Genomic DNA, 22691 nt, shown 5'->3' with positions numbered 1-22691 from the left:
TCAACCTCCGCTGCGCCTTGGTCCGTCTCTACACACGGTCGTGACAGTATGTCAATGTTTGTTGCATGATTTAATGACATAAAAATGCAAAAATATATAAAAAAATGCAAGCAATACTGTATGTTTCAATCAACAATGGACCATGGTAAAATAAAACAATCATGTAAACGCACACTGTTTTTATTATATGTTGTGAAATGTCATTTCCTAAGGAAAGTAATGAAATTCTATGAAGCTGCTATACAGAGCACAAGTTATATTACAAAAGCTCAGTCCATACAAAAGCAATTCAAACAAAAGAACAAGGACAATATAAGCATTAGTAATGCAGGTTACAAACTGGGAATGTGAACATGATATACTGGGTTTATGCATCTAAACTTGTAATACTTCAACAGACCATAAACTGACAAGCATCAAAACATACTAAGTAAAATGTCAGACCGTTGCAAATTGATCAACCTTCATTTCAGTATTGCATTTAAAAACAGCTTCACAAAACACAGTATTTACAAAGGAAAACCATGTTTCTCCTTTTGGATCGAAGCAAATCATTCACATTGCTTACTGGGATAAATCCAATCCTCGATTTATACCATCTCTGGATGTTTTACTTTGTCTTTAGGTTTAACTCAGAGAACAGCCTTTTATTTATTTATTTTTTTATAACATATTGCTATTAAGGCCACACACATTTAATTAAATGTTTGTGAAAAGTAGACCCCCTCTTGTTAAAATACTATAATGACCTTAGTTTAACACCTGGTGACCTAATCAAGAGATTTTAGCCTCTTGGGGAGGCAAAGAGGTACAATTCAGCCATAATCAGAGAGGAAGTTGTATATCTCTACTCGAAGCTTCACAACATTGTTTTTTGCTATAATCTTGCATTTCTCCCTTCAATGTCAGATTTCTCCCCCCAAAAAATATATATGTTAAGAGGGGCATCCGTTAAACATTTTATTACATTTGTATGGCCTAATCAACTTTCAAATGATCTATCAAAATACTGTCTCAACAAATCTTTCACACACACAGCACATTCATATAACATTTCCATAGCCTTATATAGACCTAGCTATCTCATATCATTACATTTGTCATTTCACTTTCAGTCATATGATATCCATGCCTACATATCGGTGAATGTGGTAAAACGTATTCAGCAATATAGAGCTCATGAAGATTGTATTAATCATCATACTTTCAGTCCATTTAGTCACAATAACAAATAAGCAGCAACCACTAAAATAATATCACTGGCATAAATAAAAGTTGAAAAGTTTCTGCCTAGCTAAAACTGCCTTCTCTGTCTTGCATTGTTAAAAGTATTATGTATAACAAATGGATTATTAAGAACACAAATATGCACTGTAGTGTATATCAAAATGTTAACCAAATAATCATAAAACACAACTACAACCCATACTTTATCCTACTTACTTATCCAAAAAATCTACTAAAACAGCATTATTATGTCTAGGTCCAGATACAAACCAACCACACTTCTTATACATTCAATACATCCAGGCACCAGGATACAACACTCACTTGACACTGCCTCATGACATTTACATGTCTTACCTTCAACTATGGGCTACTGTACATTCAAGGATGAGCCGACTGGAAAAAGGATCTGACCACAAATACATAGCAGGCTAAATGTGGTATTTCAGTGAGTTTTCTATTTTAAAGAATGAGTTTCTGTAGCTATATACTATCATGTGTTTTGATTACACAATGGCGAATTGGCAATTGTACATACTGAGAACAATAAAGCTGATACACTACATGTTCATCACCATGCCTGCTATTCATGTGTGGAGTCCTCAGAGGAAGTAATTGAGTAATAAGAAGATTGTAATAACAGACTTATTGTCACAGTTGCTCCCTCCCAAAAGCTGGAGATCTATTAAGATCTCAGTGACTCATACATTCCCTCTCTAAGGAACGCACCTCATCCTATGATCCCATACCAAACAGGCTGACCTGGCTTTCTTCAGGTTCTCTCCCTCTAGGCCTCAGCCTTCTCCTTCTTTTTATTCATTTTTAGGAAGGAAGGAGTGCGAAACTTTTTCTTCTTCTTTGGGGACTTGGTTTGGCTCTCAGGGGTCTTGTCTCCCCCTGATTTCTCTGTTATGGAGATTTCAACCGTTTCTGTGGTGCTGACACTGATCCTGGATACCTTGATGTTCAGTTTCTCCTCCAGTTCTTCCATATAGTCTTTCCCATTGGGTATGATCTCTGTTAACAGGAAGAAACCAAGACAGTGAGAAAGGGTTGCTGAACGAAGCACTTATACACTTAAAACAAAGAATACTCCTTTACAGGAAGTATGAAGATGACAATTTTGTCTGTAGTGCACCCTTTCCAAAACGATATGGAGTAGAACCAATTCTATGTTTAAGAGAAGGAATGCCCTGATTTAGGAATTAAGCATCTCATTGAAACTTTCTTTCACACAATGGTCTTGTTACTTTCGAATGAAATAGCCTATACCTTTGGCTGGAGACATGAGTGGAGACAGGGACAGTGAGATGGTGGACTCGTCAAAAGTTGTCATCTCATCTGCATCTGTGACATCATCAGCATCTGCAAGTTCAAAGTTCAAGGGTTATCAATAGGGCCTGGAGTTTTATCTTGACCATGTGACCTGGCCAGGTAAAACTTTGGGCCCTAGTCATCACTACTGGGCCCTAGTCATCACTACTGTAGATAACGAGGTGGCAATAAAATAATCTTCATCATGACAGAGGTGATATTTGTAATGAGATAGTGGAGAATCATACCATCCTGACCCAGCTGCCTTTGCTCCAAAACACTCTTATACTCTTCTAGCATTTTCTCTGTCAGCTCACTGAAGGGGTTGGGAGGAAGAGAGCGTGTCTGCTCCTCATCCTCAATGATAAAGGCCTGAGGGGAGAGAGTTATATAAAAATGGGGTTAAACTTTTAGACATACATGCAGTTAAACCTAAAGCCATTGGTAAGGCCAATACATACCCGTGATCTCCAACCCAACTACTTCACTGAACACATAATATAAGGATGGACCAACGAAGACCCACATTAGTCTTCTGATCATGACAACTATGAAACTCACTACCATATGGGCCGGTCCACCAATTAGGTGCCTTTTGAGAAGTGCAACTTGCAAAACATTTTTCTTTTTTGATTTCACCTAATTTTAACATTCTGTCATAAAGATCACATGTTCAATTTGATAAAAAACAAGTTTTCCCATCAACAGGTTAAATAAACAAATGGACTATAGTAAGTGCTATATATACAGGATTGACGATTTAATCTTAAATCAGCCATAAAACCTCTTGTGACAAATCAAATGTTATTTGTCATGTACACATGTTTAGCAGGTGTAGCGAAATGCTTGTGTTTCTAGCTCCAACAGTGCAGTAACATTCTGTCATAAAGAGCACATTTTTAACTTTATAAAAAAACTAGTTGGAATGGAAGTGTGTTGTGTGCAACAGGGATGGGCAATTGAATGCAAGCTTCACAACAAAACATTTCTAGCCTATGGATAACAGGGTTGACGTGGTGTGCTCGACACACTCAGTTTTCCACCACAAAACACCAGAAAATGGCCAAAAATAGTAGAACCAGCTCATCTACTTTTACACTATGATATGACTAGTAGATGTTCAATGTTCCTTTTGAAAAAAATATTTTAAAAAGGAATAGTTTCACCATTATAAAACGAGAATTGAGTTCAGGTAACTGGGTTGACTTTATAATAAGGGACAGACGTAAATTAATCACGAATCACATGAAATAAATAATCATCTTCAGAAATGACTGTCAAAGCAACAAAATAACTTGGGCTTTAGAATGATGGTGAAAACTTGGCGAAATGATGGGGTTAAAATCTTCCTAGAGGTGACACAGGGTTGACGGACATGTCAAAATGGACATAATTTTGGCACTTTAGCAAGTCCCTTAGTCATAATATACATCTGATTTATTGAATTCTCCATGTGGTCTATATTAGAGGGCACTTCATTTAATATAACAGGCTTTTTTATTTATTTTATTGGTGCACAATTTCTACTTCAAATATCAAAGGGACGCAAAAGGCAAACATTTCGTGGAACGACATATATCATGTTAGGGTTGTGTGGTGTGACGTTGATCCAAGTACTTACAGGTCCTGGTATGGTGTCCACAACGATGCCAGCTAGAAGATGGGACTTTGGTCCTGAAGTCATGTGATCACCAGTGTTCTGTTGCCTTATCTAAAAAAACAAATTTCCATTACAAATAATTGTAAGTTCTGTTTTCAAGACATTGGCATAACTCTCTGGGTAATTAGAACTATCTACTACACCCAAATGAGTCCCTAGACTAACGGGTGTCTATTTTTTGTCTGTTTTTGTTCTGAAATGATTCAGTGACACCACATTTTGACTCCATAAAAATTAACAGAAAGGTTTTATGACTTATTGATCCTCTGGTCCACCCAGCTGTCATGCCAGAGGGAGACAGGTTGCACCCTATAGGTCACTGCGATCAATACTAATTTTCTTGGGAAGAGAGTTCAATAGTACCTCCTATGGTCAGGCTGTTGAACTCAATATTTATCCCAGCCCAATATGTCTGAACTTTCAATCAGGAACATGATTAGAAAACACAATGTTCTAGCTCACCAGGTTCCTCTTCTCCAGAACATCAGTGGGGTTTGTGTTAAGGGGAACAAACTGGTTGGGGTCCTCGATCTTTATGGGGGTGCCAGTGCCATTGCTGGTCTCTTCAGATTTCATCCACTAAAAGGAAAGATATTGGTTTAATAAAGACATTTCAGACTGGAGCTCATTAACACATTTTATGCATTGGGTAAGCTAAGAAGATTTTGTGTAGAAATATGTTGGTGTTTCATACATACACAAGATTCCACAAGAGGGCAGGCTAACCCACACATTTAAAACTGCTCTGGCAACCTACAAAAAAGCCTTATATTTGAGCAAATATTTTAGCTCTGCCATAGGAACACAGATTGTCATGTTGAAGCAATAGAGATATTACTGCATGTCTACCGGTACACAAGGTAGATTGAAGAACAATGGTTTATAGCAGCTCACCATGGTCTTGGTCCTGGGGCTGCACTCTCCACTGGGTGAACGTTCAGGCACATTGACCTTCAGGTAGCTGTTGGGAGAGTTGAGCCAGCGGGTCCTCTCCCTCTTCTGTTTCTGCACCAGGACGTTAAACGGTTTTCTCTGACCCAGATCACTGTCCACCAACGGGACAGTGTAGACTGTGGCAGGAATCTCCACGTCGTTTTTGGTCCGAATCTTTTCCCTCACTATGGGGTGGTGGTACGCGTAGCCTGTCCGGTAACCCTAGCAACACAGAGACATTGTTTCAGTCCACCTGTCAAAATGGACTCCATGAAAACTCTGCCGCCTGTTATCCATCAACTGTAAAGCCTTTATACATGAATGTTAATTAGGAAATGTGATTTTCAAGGAAAAGGTTTGTGCAACATAATTACGCTCAGTACCACGAGGTGTTCTCTGTTATGTGATTTGCACCTTGGCAGCATATAAAATCAATCTCCCAAAGACAAGTTTTCGGACATTGGTCCTGCACTTTTCCACCAGAAAGTTTGTAAGATTATTTCCATCTTTAACCATGTGAAACATTACACTCCATAAAAATGACTTAAGCCAGTGGTTTAAGCAGTTCCTAGAACACCCAATGTTCAGCCTCTCCAGTGAAGACATTCTTTACATTGTTGGAACACTTTGTACAGTACATATAAACAACGCTTTCAGAAGTGCCTGATTTCAAAGGGAATAGATAAAGTCTGGCCACACAGTGCAGTTGGCAGGGGAAATGTTGTGTGGAACACATCAAAGAAAAGGGGGGTGGGGGACCGCAAACCCCAAACTCAACCATGTTGAGCGGAACCCAGGGAGTGTGTTGAGTTTTCCAGTCAATCGACTCTGAAGGATTGTGTGGTCTGTGCTCTTTACTCCACACAGCATGGCCTGCCATCTGGAATACATGATGGGGGAGGCGGGCTATGATGACACAGGGCTGTACAAGCTAACACAGCTGTAGCCTACCCAGGAAGTAGCATGTCATTAGTAGTTTCAATAGAGGCTTTCTCAGAGTAGGGTGTGCTGTGCCCAGAGATCGTGTCTGTCCCTTATCATTAGTAGTGATGTTGAGATAGTAGTGTTTAAAGGGGAGAAGCCCTCTGAACATCACAGTTATCTACAGGGGATGCTAAACAGACCCAGCATTAGCAAACAGTCTGCTAGTCGCAGGCTAAGATTGGACGTTCATCTTTGATAAACCCCCAACGGTGTGGCACTCTTTAATAGGTTATATGGGACAATAATCGTGCATTAGTTCAAGGAGCTACAGCTGGCATTCATGATCTCCCATGTTTGATTCATGGGAGATCTGGTTGGGATTATGATGTCAATGTATTCCCACACATCCTCAGGATGTGCATGGGAGAGGAAATGCTAAGCATTGTGGGAAAAGTCAGATAAAATAGTGAGGTCACTTACCAGGTTGTCCAGCATCCTCATGAGTGACTCGAACTCTGCCTCGCCCACTTTCCACTTGACCTCGCTGTCCACGGTGAACCCAGCAGCAGCCACTCCGTGGGTCAGGGGCTTGAGCCTCTCCCTGTCCAGGAGCACCAGGTCCTCCACTCCTGCAGAGCACTGCAGAGCACTGACCTGAAAGACCACATCAAAAACACATATCATAGTTAAGACCAGGAGTTTGTCTTGACCATGTGAAAAGACCAGGTCTGGTGAATAATGAGTAAAGTCTAAAACTACAGACGTCGGATCTTAATTTGAACCAGTTTGCTACAGCAAGAAAAATTATCCTGCAGCAACAGGAAATGTGAATTATTATGTGGATAATAATTAATGGACATCTTTGTAGGAGTTGATACATTTTTTGTAAGGGAAAAATCAATTCAAATTTCAAGGTGCAAATTACAAACTTCAGAAGCCTTTTTAAGCCTCAAATACACTACACGTTTTACAATTCCTGCATTGGAAGAAAGTTCTCCTGCAAAAGGGTAATCAAATTAAGATCCGACATCTGTAGCTATTATAGTGAAAATATGAGGTAAAAATGTGTGTCACAAGGCGACAGTAGAGTCTAGTAAAGCACTGGAATCCAAGACTGACCACATGTGGAATGACCTGCTCAATGGAAACACTATCCCAGACATATGATGATAGGAGAATACTATCTGTCTGCTCCACATAGAGCTATGAGCTACAATGAGACTCAACCAAGTCGTAGAACACTAAACTCCACCTGGTGCTCTTTGAGAACAGTGGTTTCAAAGACACATAGAGTCCTTGATTTAGCTTTGTTTTAACAGATGTCTGACTTATCACTAATTTTTCTCTCATGCAGAGAATGTAAAACCATTCAATTGGGAAAACGACCAACACCAAGTTTGATCCCTTTCCAAAACCAGGGACCATTTTTCTTTACATGAGGGAAACCATTCGACAAGTATAACCCAGTGATTTATATATACACTAGGGATGCACGATATATCAGTAAGCATATCGGATTCGGACGACATCAGCTAAAAAGTCCAACACCGGCCTGATGTCTAGTTTAACGGCGATGTGCAAAACCAATGTTAAAGCTGACGTGCATACCTATATTAATGTAGGTAGATGACGTAATGACGCCACGAAAAATACAGCGCTACACAGCATTTCTAACCTAGCCCACAATGTCTGCTGTGTGGATCTAGTTTTGAAGTTCAGCGACTACTTAGAACAAAAGCACAAAAGAACTAAGCGCACACTTCCAACAACTAAACAAGTTCAAGTCGAGCAGTCATTTGAAAGAGTAAGAACATTTCAGCGAGACAACTCAAAGACGAAATCCATTAACGCCAAGATAATGGAATTCATTGCCCTTGACAATCAACCGTTCTCTGTCGTGGATGATGTTGGCTTTCACCGACTGGTCAAGCACCCCGAGCCCCGGTACATACTACCAAGTAGGCGCTATTTTTCAGGTGTTGCCCTACCGGAGTTACACAGTATTGTTGAAACACACATCCATGAGCTACTTGCCATTGCTATTAGCTTCACGACTGACATTTGGACCAGCGATGTCAGCCCCATGAGCATGCTGAGTCTGACAGCACTGTGGGTCGACAAGGATTTCGTACTGAGGAAAGCCGTATTGCATCCTCAAGAATGTGCTGGTTCTCATACAGCTGCTGCCATTTCAATGGCATTTGAGAACATGTTTGAAACATGAACACACTTCTAGCTCCATTCGAACAACTGACTCGAGAAATAAGCTCATCAACTGTGTCTGTAGCAGACGTAATACCCTGTGTCACGGCATTGAAACGCCTGCTCAACAAAACTTCCGACAGACAGTGGGGTTAAACTTGCAAAAGTACTCTACTAGAGGCTGTGAACAAGCGATTCGGTGGCATTCTCTCTGAGCCTTTACTGTGTCACCACTATGCTCAATGCTAGGTACAAGGACCGCTACTTCGATGCAGACAAGAAACAGGGTTTACGTGAAATGTTACAGACACAGCTGAACAAGATGGAAACGGACACAGTGACAGTGCACACTGAGGAAGAGAGGCCACGGACAGACAGAGCTGAAACTTCTCTGCTTGACATGTATGATGAAATCCTGGTTGAGAATGAAACGACTAAACAAATGAACAACGAAACAGCACAGCAAGTAAGTGAAAGAAATAGGTTTTGATTATGTTTTACTGGTAATGGGGACATACGTAAACGCCAACAAAATAACTTTTTGGTCAGTGTGTGTGTTTAAACTATTTAACTTAACTAGAATGCTTAAAATGTTTAATATCGGTTATCGGTATCGGGTTTATTGGCAAGGAAAATATTGGATATTGGTACATACCTAATATACACTAAATATACAAAGTATGTGGACACCCCTTTAAATGAGTGGATTCAGCTATTTCAGCCACACCTGTTGCGGACAGGTGTATAAAATCGAGCACACAGCCACGCAATCTCCATAGACAAACATTGGCAGTAGAATGGCCTTACTGAAGAGCTCAGTGACTTTCAACATGGCACTATCATAGGATGCCACCTTTTCAAGTCAGTTTGTCAAATTTCTGCCCTGGTCAACTGTATGTCCTGTTATTGTGAAGTGGAAACGTCTAGGAGCAACAACAGCTCAGCCGCAAAGTGGTAGGCCACACAAACTCGCAGAATGGGACCACTGAGTACTGAAGCACGCAGCACGTAAAAATCGTCCATCCTAGGTTGCAACACTCACTACCGAAACACTAAATTCGAAACGTTTTTCAAGGTTCAGGCTAGGCCCCTTAGTTCCAGTGAAGGGAAATCTTAATGCTAGAGCATACAATGACATTCTAGATGATTCTGTGCTTCCAACTTCATGGCAACAGTTTAGGAAAGGGGCCCTTTCCTGTTTCAGCATGGCAATGCCTCCGTGCACAAAGTGAGGTCCATACAGAAATTGTTTGTTGAGATCTGTGTGGAGGAACTTGACTGGCCGGCACAGAGCCCTGACCTCAACCCCATCGAACACCTTCGGGATGAATTGGAAGGCCGACTGCGAGCCAGGCCTAATCACCCAACATCAGTGCCCAACCTCACTAATTCTCTTGTGGCTGAATGGAAGCAAGTCCCTGCAGCAATGTTCCAACATCTAGTGGAAAGCCTTCCCAGAAGAGTAGAGGCTGTTATAACAGCAAAGGGGGGACCAACTCCATATTAATGCCCATGATTTTGGAATGAGATGTTCGACAAGCATGTGTCCACATACTTTTGGTCATGTAGTGTACAAGTAGTTATTCATTTAATACATACTGATGTGTTTAGACCACACAGGTTAAGTGCAGCAAAATAACACATATATTCTGTATATTGGATCGCAACACACCCTCATCAAATTTACACGATAAGAACACAGAAATAGCAGTGAACTAACTATTTCATGACCTATACAATGATGTGGTAGAACAAGTGTGGCTGATTAATTAAAGTGTTACCTGGATTTCACAAGCCTGCTGTGAGTGGTAAATGTAGTGGAAAGCCTCCTCTATAGTTTCCCCCAGAGCAACCAGGCCATGATTCCTCAGAACAAGCACCTGCAAAAAGATGAAGAGCGGGACAACAACAAGTTCAAAAGGTGAAATGATAAGTGAATACAAATACATGAAGAAAAAGTGAAAACAACTTCCAGTAACACATTACATATAGAATGCTCTTCTACCTGTGTAAAAACACCAATTACTACAGTAACAAAACAGTTTGATTAAATGGCAGGCAGTCTAATCTCCATGGTGATGGAATTCTGTGTGTTCTGTTTCTATGTATGGCACACACTACAATACCTGTTGGTGTTGTTAAGGAAACCAATAGTTACTTTGGCAGTGGGCCCTAGGGCTTTCTGGAACTCCACCTTCTCGTCTTGATCATCCAAAAAGCCTTGGTAACTGAAGTATGCAACATCGCCCAGAACCAGAGCCTCTTGGGAAATTGGCAAGACGCCACATTTCATTGAGGACACCTGTGAATTCAGGATAAAAGCAACCGTGACTATGCTGTGTCAACAACAACTACCTAAAGGCACCTTTTATTTTATTTCTGGCTGGTAAAACATCAGACATATTGCATGAACTATAAGAAACGACCTCAAAAGGCAACAGTACTAGTACATTAGGTGTACTTACAGTACAAACAATAATGAAACCAAGAGGTTTCTCTTAATTATAAACTGAGTGGTTTGAGCCCTGAATACTGATTGGCTGACAGCCGTGGTATATCAGACCGTATAACACGGGTATGACAAAACATTTATTTTTACTGCTCTAATTACGTTGGCAACCAGTTTATAAAGCAATAAGGCACCTTGGGGGTTGTGATATATGGCCAATATATCACGGCTACAGGCTGTGTCCAGGCACTCCGCATTGCGTCGTGCAAACAGCCCTTAGACCTGGTATATTGGCCATATATCACACCCCCCCGGGCCTTATTGATTAACTCAGTCATTGAGTATCATGGCCAGGTGACATGGCCACTCACTGAGTTTTAGTTGAGAGTGTACTCACTGCAGCGGTGGCAGAGGTGTGGATGTGTATGATACACCTGATGTCAGGGCGCATGGAATAGATAGCAGAGTGAGGGCTGAAGCCAAAGTGGTCCACCTCCAAATAGGTTGGTCCCTGGTCGACAACATCCCCAATCATGTTCACTTTCACCTGGAAACAGACCAGGACACAATATCAGTAGGGCTACCATGGCAGCCAGATACTGAGTCAGATGCAAAGCCGCACAACTGTATTGGGAATTATTCCAACTCACTGTAGGCCGTCATTGTATATAAGAATGTTCTTAACTGACTTGCCTAGTTAAATAAAAACATTTTAAACGGTGCTACCATATTGCTGCACTATTAAAATAGATTCATTATTCCACTCTTGTTTTTTCATATTTGAATTCAACTATATTCAGTTGTTATTATGATATTGCAAGAGGATTACAAGTGATCTAGTTATCATTCTATTGGGACTTAGCGCTCCATCAATACTGTAACTATTGGCAACTACATGCTGACAACAAGCTGAAAAACATCCATTCAACAAAACTGTAATTTCTCCTTGACCCCTTGGTGAAGTAGAGTGAGGCGTGTCTCAGCACACCCAGAGGCTGTCTGGGTGGCTGGTTATTGATTATGTGGCCATGTCAATAGTCTGAACACATATTCTGCATGATTCACATCTCAATGGGGTTTTCTGGATACTGTTGGTAATGATAGTGTTGTTCACCCACTGGAGAAAAGCACAAACTGTTATTTTCTATGGTAGTTCTAATAAATCTGGAATATGAAAAAGCATGCACCATTATACCTACCAGATTGCCAGCCGTCACTTCAGTGAAAGAGAGCCCTTGTGGGATGATAAGAACATGGTCTTGTTCTTTGCTAACCCGGACCTGTATAAGGAAAAGGTCAAAAAGCAAAATGTCAAAAGGCATTGCCAAGAACAACATTGCACCGGTTACATACAGTAAACTGGATGTAGTCTATTCTCAAGATAAAAATGTCTAGACTATTTATTTGTATTTCAACAATGCTTGAAAATTGCTCAAATAAAATGTGTATTGGGTGACTGAGGACTCTGTGTCGTTTTGACATGCCTACAGTAATCACAATTCCTACTGTGCTTATAATGCTACATTAAGTTCATGTTACATGTAAGTAGAGAGGTCTAATAAGTTTTTTTACGAGGGTAATACTCACAGTAATGTATGAGCTGGTGAAATGGGCCCAGCTGAAGAGGTCCACCAGTCTGTAGACACTGGCTAGCTTACAGCGACACTGTTTCTCCCCTTTAGTAAAGGATGCAGACTCTACCCCATAGAGGTCATTGACCGGGGTGACCATCCCTAGGCCTGGAGAAAACACATGCATTCATAGTGAACTGATGTGACAAGAGCACAGTGACTAACATCCCACAGCCTTCGTGACAACCACCACAAATTACAGCTTTCTTTGTGTGTCTAAACAAGCTGGTGTGTTAACCATTCATACTTCAGAGATATAACATTTATGAATGTTCATGAAACAAGAACATTCTTCATGTTGAAGTTGCATTATGACACGGTCAATGTCATTTGCTTTCTCTCTGGTTTGAGCTTACAAGCACCATCTATGCTTACTTGTTTAACTTGAGCAGCTCTTAAATGGTCGTGCCTCTCTCTTACAACATTTAGTTCAAATGATTGCTATAAAAAAAAAATCTTCCTCATAAACTCACTACATCTCAGCATCCCATGCTTAACTTTTGGATCATAAAAGCGGCTGTTCTCAGTACTTCTCATAAGAGCTGTGAGTAGTATATTTTTCCTACTGTATAAGGGCATTGGACAAACCGGAACCCTATTCTTTTACAAGTACTTTAGGAGGGACTGTTGATGTATAAAGAGACAGTTCTGCCTCCATTACCTCAAAGCCATAGGAGACGACAGTTCGTTTTACATTTCCTAACAGTCACAGTAAGCATTCCTAGTGTTTTTAAAATGGAACTTTTTAGCCCTAGGGTTCATAGTGACCCCCATTGAAAGACGGAGGGCAACATAATTTACGCTCCAGACAGCTGTAATTCATTATAAAGCCGGGAACATTTGGTTCACTTAGAAACATTCGGAATGTGGTCAACAAGTAATTGAGCAGAATTTTGCTGCATAAAGGGCTCTCAATGTCACACGTTTTTGTGAATTCCATGTCCCAAAACGTTGACAATGCAGAGAATCAGGATGCATCACTGAAAGACTATGCAGAATGCGCAGACCTACACGCACACAGTTACTTACTGAGAGGAGATGTGAAGGAGCCTGGCCCTCCCATAGAACTGGCCATGATCAGATCAGCTATCTGCCTCAGAGCCAGCAGCCCTGTTGGATTATTGCCCTTTGTCATCTGATCCTGGATCAGTCCTTCCAGTTCATCCTTAAACACCTGGAAACCAAACAACGACATATTAAAATGACACACCTTGGAATCCATGACTCAGTGAAAATAGTTCAAATGACCACTGGCTTACATCTATCAATGCTTACCACTCCAGGATAGTGGTCACAGGTCACAAAGAAAATGAGGAAAGGATGTTAGCTGGGTCATTCCTACTCTGCGGTGCCTTTTCTGTCCCTAGGAAATATAATTTCTTATTTAGTGTAAAATGTGGATTTAATTATAAGGTCAGGTGTCCTTTACCTTAAAAACACCCAAATATGGATCCTGAAAGGGAATTTTATGCAACACTTTCTGTCCATGGATGTAGGAGTGTTTGTTTGCTGTCCACAGGTGTTATTTATCAACTTCCACAATAAATATTAGGCATGAAATAAATCAAATCTTTCTTCATTATTTTATAGTCCTAGTTAGTCTCTTTCATCAATATTTTTTTTTCTTCATGATTATTGTATTTATTATAATAATTTTATTTAAGATTTTCTGTGTCCCTGATACCACTTTCCACCCTGTTAGTTTGTTGTACTTCTCCATTTAAGAAAACAACCTCTTCCTACAATTACCCCACATTCAGGAAGTGTCATAATTTATTTGGTGGGAAACTATGGTGCAAAGCTAAATAAACATCAACACTCAGTTTTATCTGTTTGTCCATGTTTCATGTTGTTAGTCTGTATGTCCCACTCATACATTTCCACCCTGTTAGGCTAAATTATATATAGAAAAATATTATTAAAACTGCTGGTATGGTCTGTGTATTTACGCAATACTTTTCACCTTGACCCTGTTCCAATTCCATGTCTATTCAGCCGTCCGCATTAGGACAGGGTGCACAGTGTACTTTCAGTGTACTCTCAGGCCTAACGAGGCCCTCTTTATTACAAGTTTACACAAATCACATTAGAGGTTTCTAAACCCCTCTTTATGTCCATGTGAATAGAGGTTGACTGGGAGGTAGCCCTCCCATTAAGTCAGCCTATTAATTTATGCTCACAGTATTGTTGTGAATCTTGGGTATCCTTCCCAAAAAAAGACGATTATTCTGCAAGCCTCTTTGGTGGAACGCCAGCATTCCACACCATCTCAGAGCGGTTCCCATGGTGATGAGCTGAGTTCCACTTGTTGGGGTCTGTTATGCAATCACAGATGAGCGTGGGCTCATCTCATTTTTTACAGGCATGTGTTTGTTGCACCTCCTAGCAGCCTCTCTAACCACATTTTATTGCTTGATTATCTGCCCCTCTGATTCACAATGGCATATATGATGCATTTATCATCGGTGCACGTAGGCAACATTTTCTCCTTATACTCAAGGGTTTGAGTCAAATAGGAATACATAGAGTGGATGCCAATACTTCTTCTGTTCATGCCTATATGTTGTTGTCTCTCCATTTGATTTAATTAAAGGCCCAGTGCAGTTATATATATATATATATATTTCCACACTGTGATGTTGAAATAATACCATAAAATTGTAAAAAGGATGATAATGCCCTTTTGGTGTAAGAGCTGTTTGAAAAAAACACCTGAAATTTCAGCCTGTTTTGGTGGGATGGCGTTTTGGCCTTCCTGGTGACATCACCAGGTGGTAAATTAGTAGACCAATAAGAAAAAGTTCCAAACATAGAAATAGATTGAATAGACGGGCGTTCCCATTCAAGTCATTGATGGCATAATGGGTGGACTTGTGGCCATTGCGAGTGTACCCATAGGAGCAAAGCAGGAAGTAAAAGCAGGAAGTGTACCCATAAATCTGTGCTGTGATTTGTTGAATCAACTCAACTGACATTACAAAAAATACATTCCATTACATGAGGCACATCAGTTAGAATGAACATTCTACATTACCATGGAAATTATTGCATCACAATACCAGGCAGCCATCATCACATGATAATAAGCAATTCCCCATCGACCACACCCACAAATTGGGGAAAACCCCCCCCAAAATACTATTGACCCCCATTGTAAAAGAGACAACTTCGCCGTAGATTTTTTTGTTATACAGAAAGAACAAAACATGTCGAAGTGCTGCTGTGTTGTTCAATGTACATGTAACCAGCTAAAAAAATCCAGACCTAAGGTTCGCAACGCTCTCACGTAGGGAAATGGAGCCTGTGAGAAAAGCCCTGTGACTTCTGGGCTACTCAGCGTGGAAGAGTTGGAAATGTGGGGACCCGTTGTCCATGTAGGCTACACGTAACTATATGTGTGGAAAGCATTTCCCCACAGGTAAGACATTTAACTTGTTTAGTATAGTCCGTTTGTGTTGTTGGTCTTGGCTAGCTAGCTAGCATCATGGGGCATGAGGGAAGCCCTAAAATATAACGTTTTTCTAAGTAGTGAGAACAATCGAGAGCAGGCAATGTTGAAAAGTAATCTTTAGACATGTTGTACTTTTCTTAAAATGTAGTTTTTTTATTGACTAAAACAAGCAGACAACAATAAAATGTAAACTTTTTTTGCTGTGAGCCAATGGGGTAACCTAGGTAACCACAGGTTGTTTCCCCACAAATTGCCTGGGTTAGAGGTTCTAAGCCCATTATGTTTCCCAAACCTCTCTGCCAATAACAGCTAGTTTTCATTCTTCCCCTCCCCACTCAGACCACTCCCTGACAGTCCTAGCAAAATTCTTGCTTGAGAAAATGGCTCTTTGCTAAGAAGCTATTTTTTGATAATTTCTGACCATTTCAATTGAAAACAATCACGGTAAGATACTTAACTGTTACCCAGAAATTATTTGAAATTTAAATAAAAATGGCTGCATTGGACCTTTAATAATGCTAAAATGTGAACTTGGTCAGGCAATATATATTAAAGCTGACATTTATTTTTGGACTGGTTAATATTTAATATTGTTTCCTCTGACAGTAGCACATTTCACTTCAATGCAACAAATATTAACACTAACACATGGTGTCAGTTGATTAAATGTTTTGCCACCATTGCTGTTCTGACCAATCGGAATCCACGCTTCGGCATGGCCGATTAATTAGGGCCGATTTCAAGTTTTCATAACAAATCTGCCTTTTTGGACGTCGATTATGGCCGATTAGAGTGCAATCCATGAGGAAACTGCATGGCAGGCTGACCACCTCTTACATGAGTGCAGCGTCAAAAGGACCTTGTGGCTGCAATGAGCCAAGGTAAGTTGCTAGCTAACATTAAATTTATCTTACAAAAAACAATCAATCTTCACATCATCACTAGTTAACTACACATGGTTGATGATATTACTAGGTTAACTAGCTTGTCCTGCGTTTCATGTAATCAATGTGGTGCCTGTTAATTTATCATCGAATCACAGCCTACTTCAACTTTGCCAAACAGGTGACAATTTAACAAAAGCGCATTTGCGAAAAAAGCACATTCGTTGCACAAATGTACCTAACCATAAACATCAATGCCTTTCTTAAAATCAATACACAGAAGTATATTTTTTTAAACCTGCATACTTAGTTAAAATAAATGCATGTTAGCAGGTAATATTAACTAGGGAAATTGTGTCACTTCTCTTTCGTTCAGTGCAAGCTGAGTCAGGGTATATGCAACAGTTTGGGCCGCCTGGCTCGTTGCGAACTGTGTTTCTTCCTAACAAAAAACGTAATTAATTTGCCAGAATTTTAGATAATTATGACATAACATTGAAGGTTGTGCAATGTAACAGTAATATTTAGACTTACGGTTGCCACCCGTTCGACAAAATACGTAATGGTTCCGTATTTCACTGAAAGAATACAATTTTATTTTCGAAATGATAGTTTCCGGATTTGACCATATTAATGACCAAAGGCTCGTATTTCCGTGTGTTTATTATAATTAAGTCTATGATTTGATATTCGATAGAGCAGTCTAACTGAGCGGTGGTAGGCAGCAGCAGGCTCGTAAGCATTCATTCAAACAGCACTTTACTGCATTTGCGAGCAGCTCTTAACAATGCCTGATGCACAGCGCTGTTTATGACTTCAAGCCTATCAACTCCCGAGATTAGGCTGGCAGTACTATAGTGCCTATAAGAACATCCAATAGTGAAAGGTATATGAAATACAAATGGTATAGAGAGAAATAGTCGACGCGTCATAATTCCCATAATGACTACAACCTAAAACGTCTTAACTGGGAATATTGAACCATCAGCTTTCATATTCATGTTCGAGCAAGGAACTTAAATGTTAGCTTTTTTATGTGGCACATATTGCACTTTTACTTTCTTCTCCAACACAGTTTTTTTTCATTCATTAAACCAAATTGAACACGTTTCATTATTTATTTGTGACTAAATAGATTATGTTTTATATTAAGTTAAAATAGAAAGGTTCATTGTTCATTCAGTATTGTTGTAATTGTTATTATTACAAATATAAAAATCGTCCGATTAATCGGATTCGGCTTTTTTGGGTCCTCCAATAATCAGTATCGGCGTTGAAAAATCATAAATCGGCCGACCTCTAGTACAGAGACAAAGTGGAGTTGCAATTCAACGGCTTAGACACGAGACGCATGTGTCAGGGTCTACAGACAATCACGGACTACAACAGGAAAACCAGCCACGCCACGGACACCGACGTCTTGCATCCAGACAAACTAAACACCTTTGCCCGCTTTGAGGATAATACAGTGCCACCGACGCAGCCAGTTACCAAGGACTGTGGGCTCTCCTTCTCTGTGGCAAACATGATAAAGACATTTAGGCGTGTTAACCCTCGCTGCCGGCCCAGACGGCATCCCTAGCCGCGTCCCCAGAGCATGCACAGACCAGCAGGCTGGTTTGTTTACGGACATATTCAATCTCTCCCTATCCCAGTCTGTTGTCCCCACACGCTTCAATATGGCCACCATTGTTCCTGTACCCAAGAAGACAAAGGTAACTGAACTAAATGACTATCGCCCCATAGCACTCACATCTGTCATCATGAAGTGCTTTGAGAGGCTAGTCAAGGATCATATCACCCTAGACCGCCCTAATAGGCCCACAGATGATGCAATCGCCATCACACTGCCATATCCCATCTGGACAAGAGGAATACCTATGTAAGAATGCTGTTCATTGACTATAGCTCAGCATTCAACACCATAGTACCCTCCAAGCTCATCATTAAGCTTGAGGCCCTGGGTCTCAACCCCACCCTGTGCAATTGGGTCCTGGACTTCCTGATGGGCCGCCTCCCGGTGGTGAAGGTAGGAAACAACATCTCCACTTCGCTGATCCTCAACACTGGGGGCCCCACAAGGGTGCGTGCTCAGCCCCCTCCTGTACTCCCTGTTCACTCATGACTGCGTGGCCATGCAAGCCTCCAACTCAATCAACAAGTTTGCAGACGACACAAGTAGGCTTGATTACCAACAACGACAAGACAGCTCACAGGGAAGAGGAGGTGAGGCAAGTCAGAGTGTGGTGTCAGGAAAACAACCTCATACTCATCTCATATGTACACTACCGTTCCAAAGTTTGGGGTTACTTAGAAATGTCCTTGTTTTTGAAAGAAAAGCAAATTTTTTGTCCATTAAAATAACATCAAATTGATCAGAAATACAGTGTACATATTGTTAATGTTGTAAATGACTATTGTAGCTGGAAACGGCAGATTTTTATGGAATATCTACAGAGGCGTACAGAGGCCCGTTATCAGCAACCATCACTACTGTGTTCCAATGGCACGTTGTGCTAGCTAATCCAAGTTTATCATTTTAAAAGGCTAATTGATCACTAGAAAACACTTTTGCCAATATGTTAGCACAGATGAAAACAGTTGTTCTGATTAAAGAAGCAATAAAATTGGCTTTCTTTAGACTAGTAGAGTATCTGGAGCATCAGCATTTGTGGGTCGATTACAGGCTCAAAATGTCCAGAAACAAAGACCTTTCTTCTGAAACTCGTCAGTCGATTCTTGTTCTGAGAAATTAAGGCTATTCCATGCAAGAAATTGCCAATAAACTGAAGATCTCGTACAACGATGTGTACTACTCCCTTCACAGAACAGCGCAAACTGGCTCTAACCAGAATAGAAAGAGGAGTGAGAGGCCCCGTTGCACAACTGAGCAAGAGGACAAGTACATTATTGTATCTAGTTTGAGAAACAGACGCCTCACAAGTCCTCAACTGGCAGCTTCATTAAATAGTACCCGCAAAACACCAGTCTCAACGTCAACAGTGAAGAGGCGACTCGAGGATGCCGACCTTCTAGGCAGAGTTCCTCTGTCCAGTGTCTGTGTTCTTTTGCCCATCTTAATATTTTATTTTTATTGGCCAGTCTGAGATATGGCTTTTTTTTTCTTTTTTTTTTTCAACTCTGCCTAGAAGGCCAGCATCCTGGAGTCGCCTCTTCACTGTTGACATTGAGACTGGTGTTTTGCGGGTGCTATTTAATGAAGCTGCCAGTTGAGGACTTGTGAGGCGTCTGTTTCTCAAACTAGACACTAATGTACTTGTCCTCTTGTTCAGTTGTGCACCGGGACCTCCCACTCCTCTTTCTATTCTGGTTAGAGCCAGTTTTCGATGTTCTAAGTGACCTCAAACTTTTGAACGGTAGTGTATATATTGTATTTTATACCATCTATTGCATCTTGCCTTTGCCTCTCTGTCATTGCTCATCCAAATATTTATATATTCCTATTCCATTCCTTTACTTAGATTTGTGTGTATTCAGTAGTTGTTGTGGAATTGTTAGATTACATGTTAGATATTGCTGCACTGTCGGAACTAGAAGCACAAGCATTTTACTACACTTGCAATAACATCTGCTAACCATGTGTATATGACCAATAACATTTGATGAAAACATCAAAGGTGTAGTGTCTCTACAAGAGCCAACGACATAGGCCTGGATCTCAAGGAGCAAAACTTTTCAGGCCATTTGATGGTCTGCAACCAGATAATGAAAGTGACTGTACTGTGTACACACATTAACATAGACAGAGAACAAGCAACATACTGGACTCTGTAGAATCTGAGTGACTCTCTTCTTCTGCTCCATCATGTTGAAGTCCTGCTGTATTTCAGGTGACATGTTCCTGCTGCGGAGGTACTCAGGGTCGCTCTCATCCACCCGGTCAAAGTACCTCTCCTTGGAGTCTGTGCTGGATAAGGACAGGGTCATGGACCCAACAGCCTGTCTGATCTCCACCAAACTCATACTGTCCAAATTTTCAGGATCGCGCCTCACCTCTCTCTGGTCCTCACCTGCCACACTGCAGGACAGCTGGCTCTGGGAATCTGTTGGGGACAGACCAAAACTTCAGTTTCTCACCAGAGCTAATCAACAAGTGGGGCCAAATGTTGAAAATTTATTTATTTCACAGGAAACTTGATTGATACTAAATCAGTTCATTTTATTGCTGAGGAAATCTAATAGGAGGCTTACACCAAGTTGCACACACACACACAATTTGGGCTCCCGAGTGGCACAGCGGTCTAAGGCACTGCATCTCAGTGCTAGAGGCGTCACTACAGATCCTGGTTCGATTCCAGGCTGTATCACAACCAGACGTGATTGGGAGTCCCATAGGGTGGCGCACAATTGGCCCAGCGTCATTAGGGTTTGGCCGGGGTAGGCCGACATTGTAAATAAGAATTTGTTCTTAACTGACTTACCTAGTTAAATAAAGGTTAAATTAAATTTAAAAAACTCTAACCACTATCTCTGCAGGCAGACAGAGAATCCAGTGTCAAATGTTATCTGTGAGGGAAGGAAACGACAACCACCTACATCTACTGTCATGCCAACAGCCATAAAGCATGTCAATAAAACATCATAGGGGTGCTTTGTGTTACCACCTCATGTAAATCAACTAGTTTTGGAGGGCAGTTAGCACCTCGGTTGTTAAAGTAACACCTATTGGGGTGGTGGGCAACATACTTTTTTTGTTGCTCTACTATGCCTGATCAATGGCATGGTCGTCAGCACGTTCTCATCAACACAACTAGATGTGATGAAGGCTGGACAAAAATTGTGGCAACACATATTTTACTCGTTTTACAGTGTCAAACGTGGGCTATTCAATGTACTTTTCTGCAATGAAATGCCAAAGATTACTGTATATTATTTTCAGGTAACAGTTTAAGTTATCAGTAAACATCAGCAGAGCATTTCCTGTATTGTACCCATAGAATAACAAATGATGGGGGGTTTCTAATCAAAATAAATGGTAAATGAAATCAACCATTTGTTCAAAAATTAGTAAAACAATACCATGCTCTGCTAATTCGTACTGGCAAGCAGCTTCCCGAGGCACTCAATAGAGTTAACGCTTAAAATCACATCCAATAATTATGATGTGATGGAAGAGCAGACTAAGAGAACATTGCATGCATGAGATCAATCAAAAGTTTAACGAAGATACTCAACTCACTGGAAATAGCGATTATGTATATTATGGACGTAGTCGAGTATACTTAGAAAACTCGAAATCGGCTACTCCATTGGGGAGCGCATCAAGACAAAAAGTTAAATGCATGCCAATTTATAGTCGACAACGACTAGTGACTTTCACCTTCCATGAGTATTATCAAGACGCAGTGTTACAACACTTTGCACAAAACCAGTCCACAGCAAACAGACAACATAGTATGCAGTAACTATTTGAAACATCAAACCTTTTTGGCAGTGATCGTATCCTCGTAGGCTATCTAACCGAAAAAGAAACCACAGTCCTGGACAGAATTAGAATTCAAAGATCGAGACGGAAAAGTGTTAAAAATATTCCAGATTTCGATGCATTCTGACTGCAATGGTGTAAAACATTTATCCGTATGTGCATTGTAGCTAGTGAATATCTAAACAGCTGTGTGTGCACGATGCAAGTACGTCCGCGTGTTGTGTGTGGGCATACTGTACTCTCTTTGGAGTGGGTGTGTTTGTGTGGGGAAAAAGGGAAAAGAGAAACCATGTGACTTCTCATATCCGTCTACTAATTTGCCAATTTGGCGGGACAAAAAAATGGAAATTCGCACCCCCTCTCAATCTAACCGAATCCAACTCATGATCAATTGACTGACTTCAGTAAGAGTAGGCTAATTACATATAAAGTGAAGTGAAACTCAGTTATGTTATCAAGACCTCCAATAGGCTACAGTAAAACAGATCATGAATAGATCGTATTGCTGGACTAATTTCCTGAATACTTATACTTATAACAATGGGAATAGGAATGATGTCACTGTTGGGA

The 22691-nt window shown here is 40.6% G+C and overlaps 1 protein-coding gene across 1 annotated transcript; it reads right to left on the bottom strand.

The window, feature by feature from the left end:
- Positions 1 to 164: 164 nt before the first annotated feature.
- On the bottom strand, positions 165 to 22401 carry LOC139562699 (gamma-adducin-like). The gene is made up of 15 exons (XM_071380633.1): positions 22120 to 22401; positions 20459 to 20739; positions 13370 to 13514; positions 12297 to 12448; positions 11909 to 11989; positions 11107 to 11256; positions 10419 to 10562; positions 10042 to 10140; positions 6539 to 6712; positions 5096 to 5356; positions 4664 to 4780; positions 4163 to 4252; positions 2790 to 2913; positions 2500 to 2592; positions 165 to 2244 (listed from the first exon to the last, which is right to left on the bottom strand). The coding sequence occupies exons 2-15, from the start codon at positions 20657 to 20659 to the stop codon at positions 2015 to 2017; spliced, it is 2061 nt and encodes a 686-aa protein (XP_071236734.1). The 5' UTR covers positions 20660 to 20739; positions 22120 to 22401; the 3' UTR covers positions 165 to 2014.
- Between the last annotated feature and the right edge of the window lie 290 nt (positions 22402 to 22691).

Source organism: Salvelinus alpinus, chromosome 32 (assembly GCF_045679555.1).
Source record: "Salvelinus alpinus chromosome 32, SLU_Salpinus.1, whole genome shotgun sequence".
Taxonomy (NCBI): domain Eukaryota; kingdom Metazoa; phylum Chordata; class Actinopteri; order Salmoniformes; family Salmonidae; genus Salvelinus; species Salvelinus alpinus.
This window is presented reverse-complemented; position numbering and strand designations above follow the sequence as displayed.

Coding starts and splice junctions, on each gene's coding strand:
- LOC139562699 (XM_071380633.1), bottom strand. CDS start 20,659: ATGAGTTTGGTGGAGATCAGACAGGCTGTTGGGTCCATGACCCTGTCC. Junction 13,515..20,458: donor CTCAGATTCTACAGAGTCCA/GTATGTTGCTTG, acceptor TTTGGTTTCCAG/GTGTTTAAGGATGAACTGGA. Junction 4,253..4,663: donor TTCTGGAGAAGAGGAACCTG/GTGAGCTAGAAC, acceptor TTGTTTTTTTAG/ATAAGGCAACAGAACACTGG.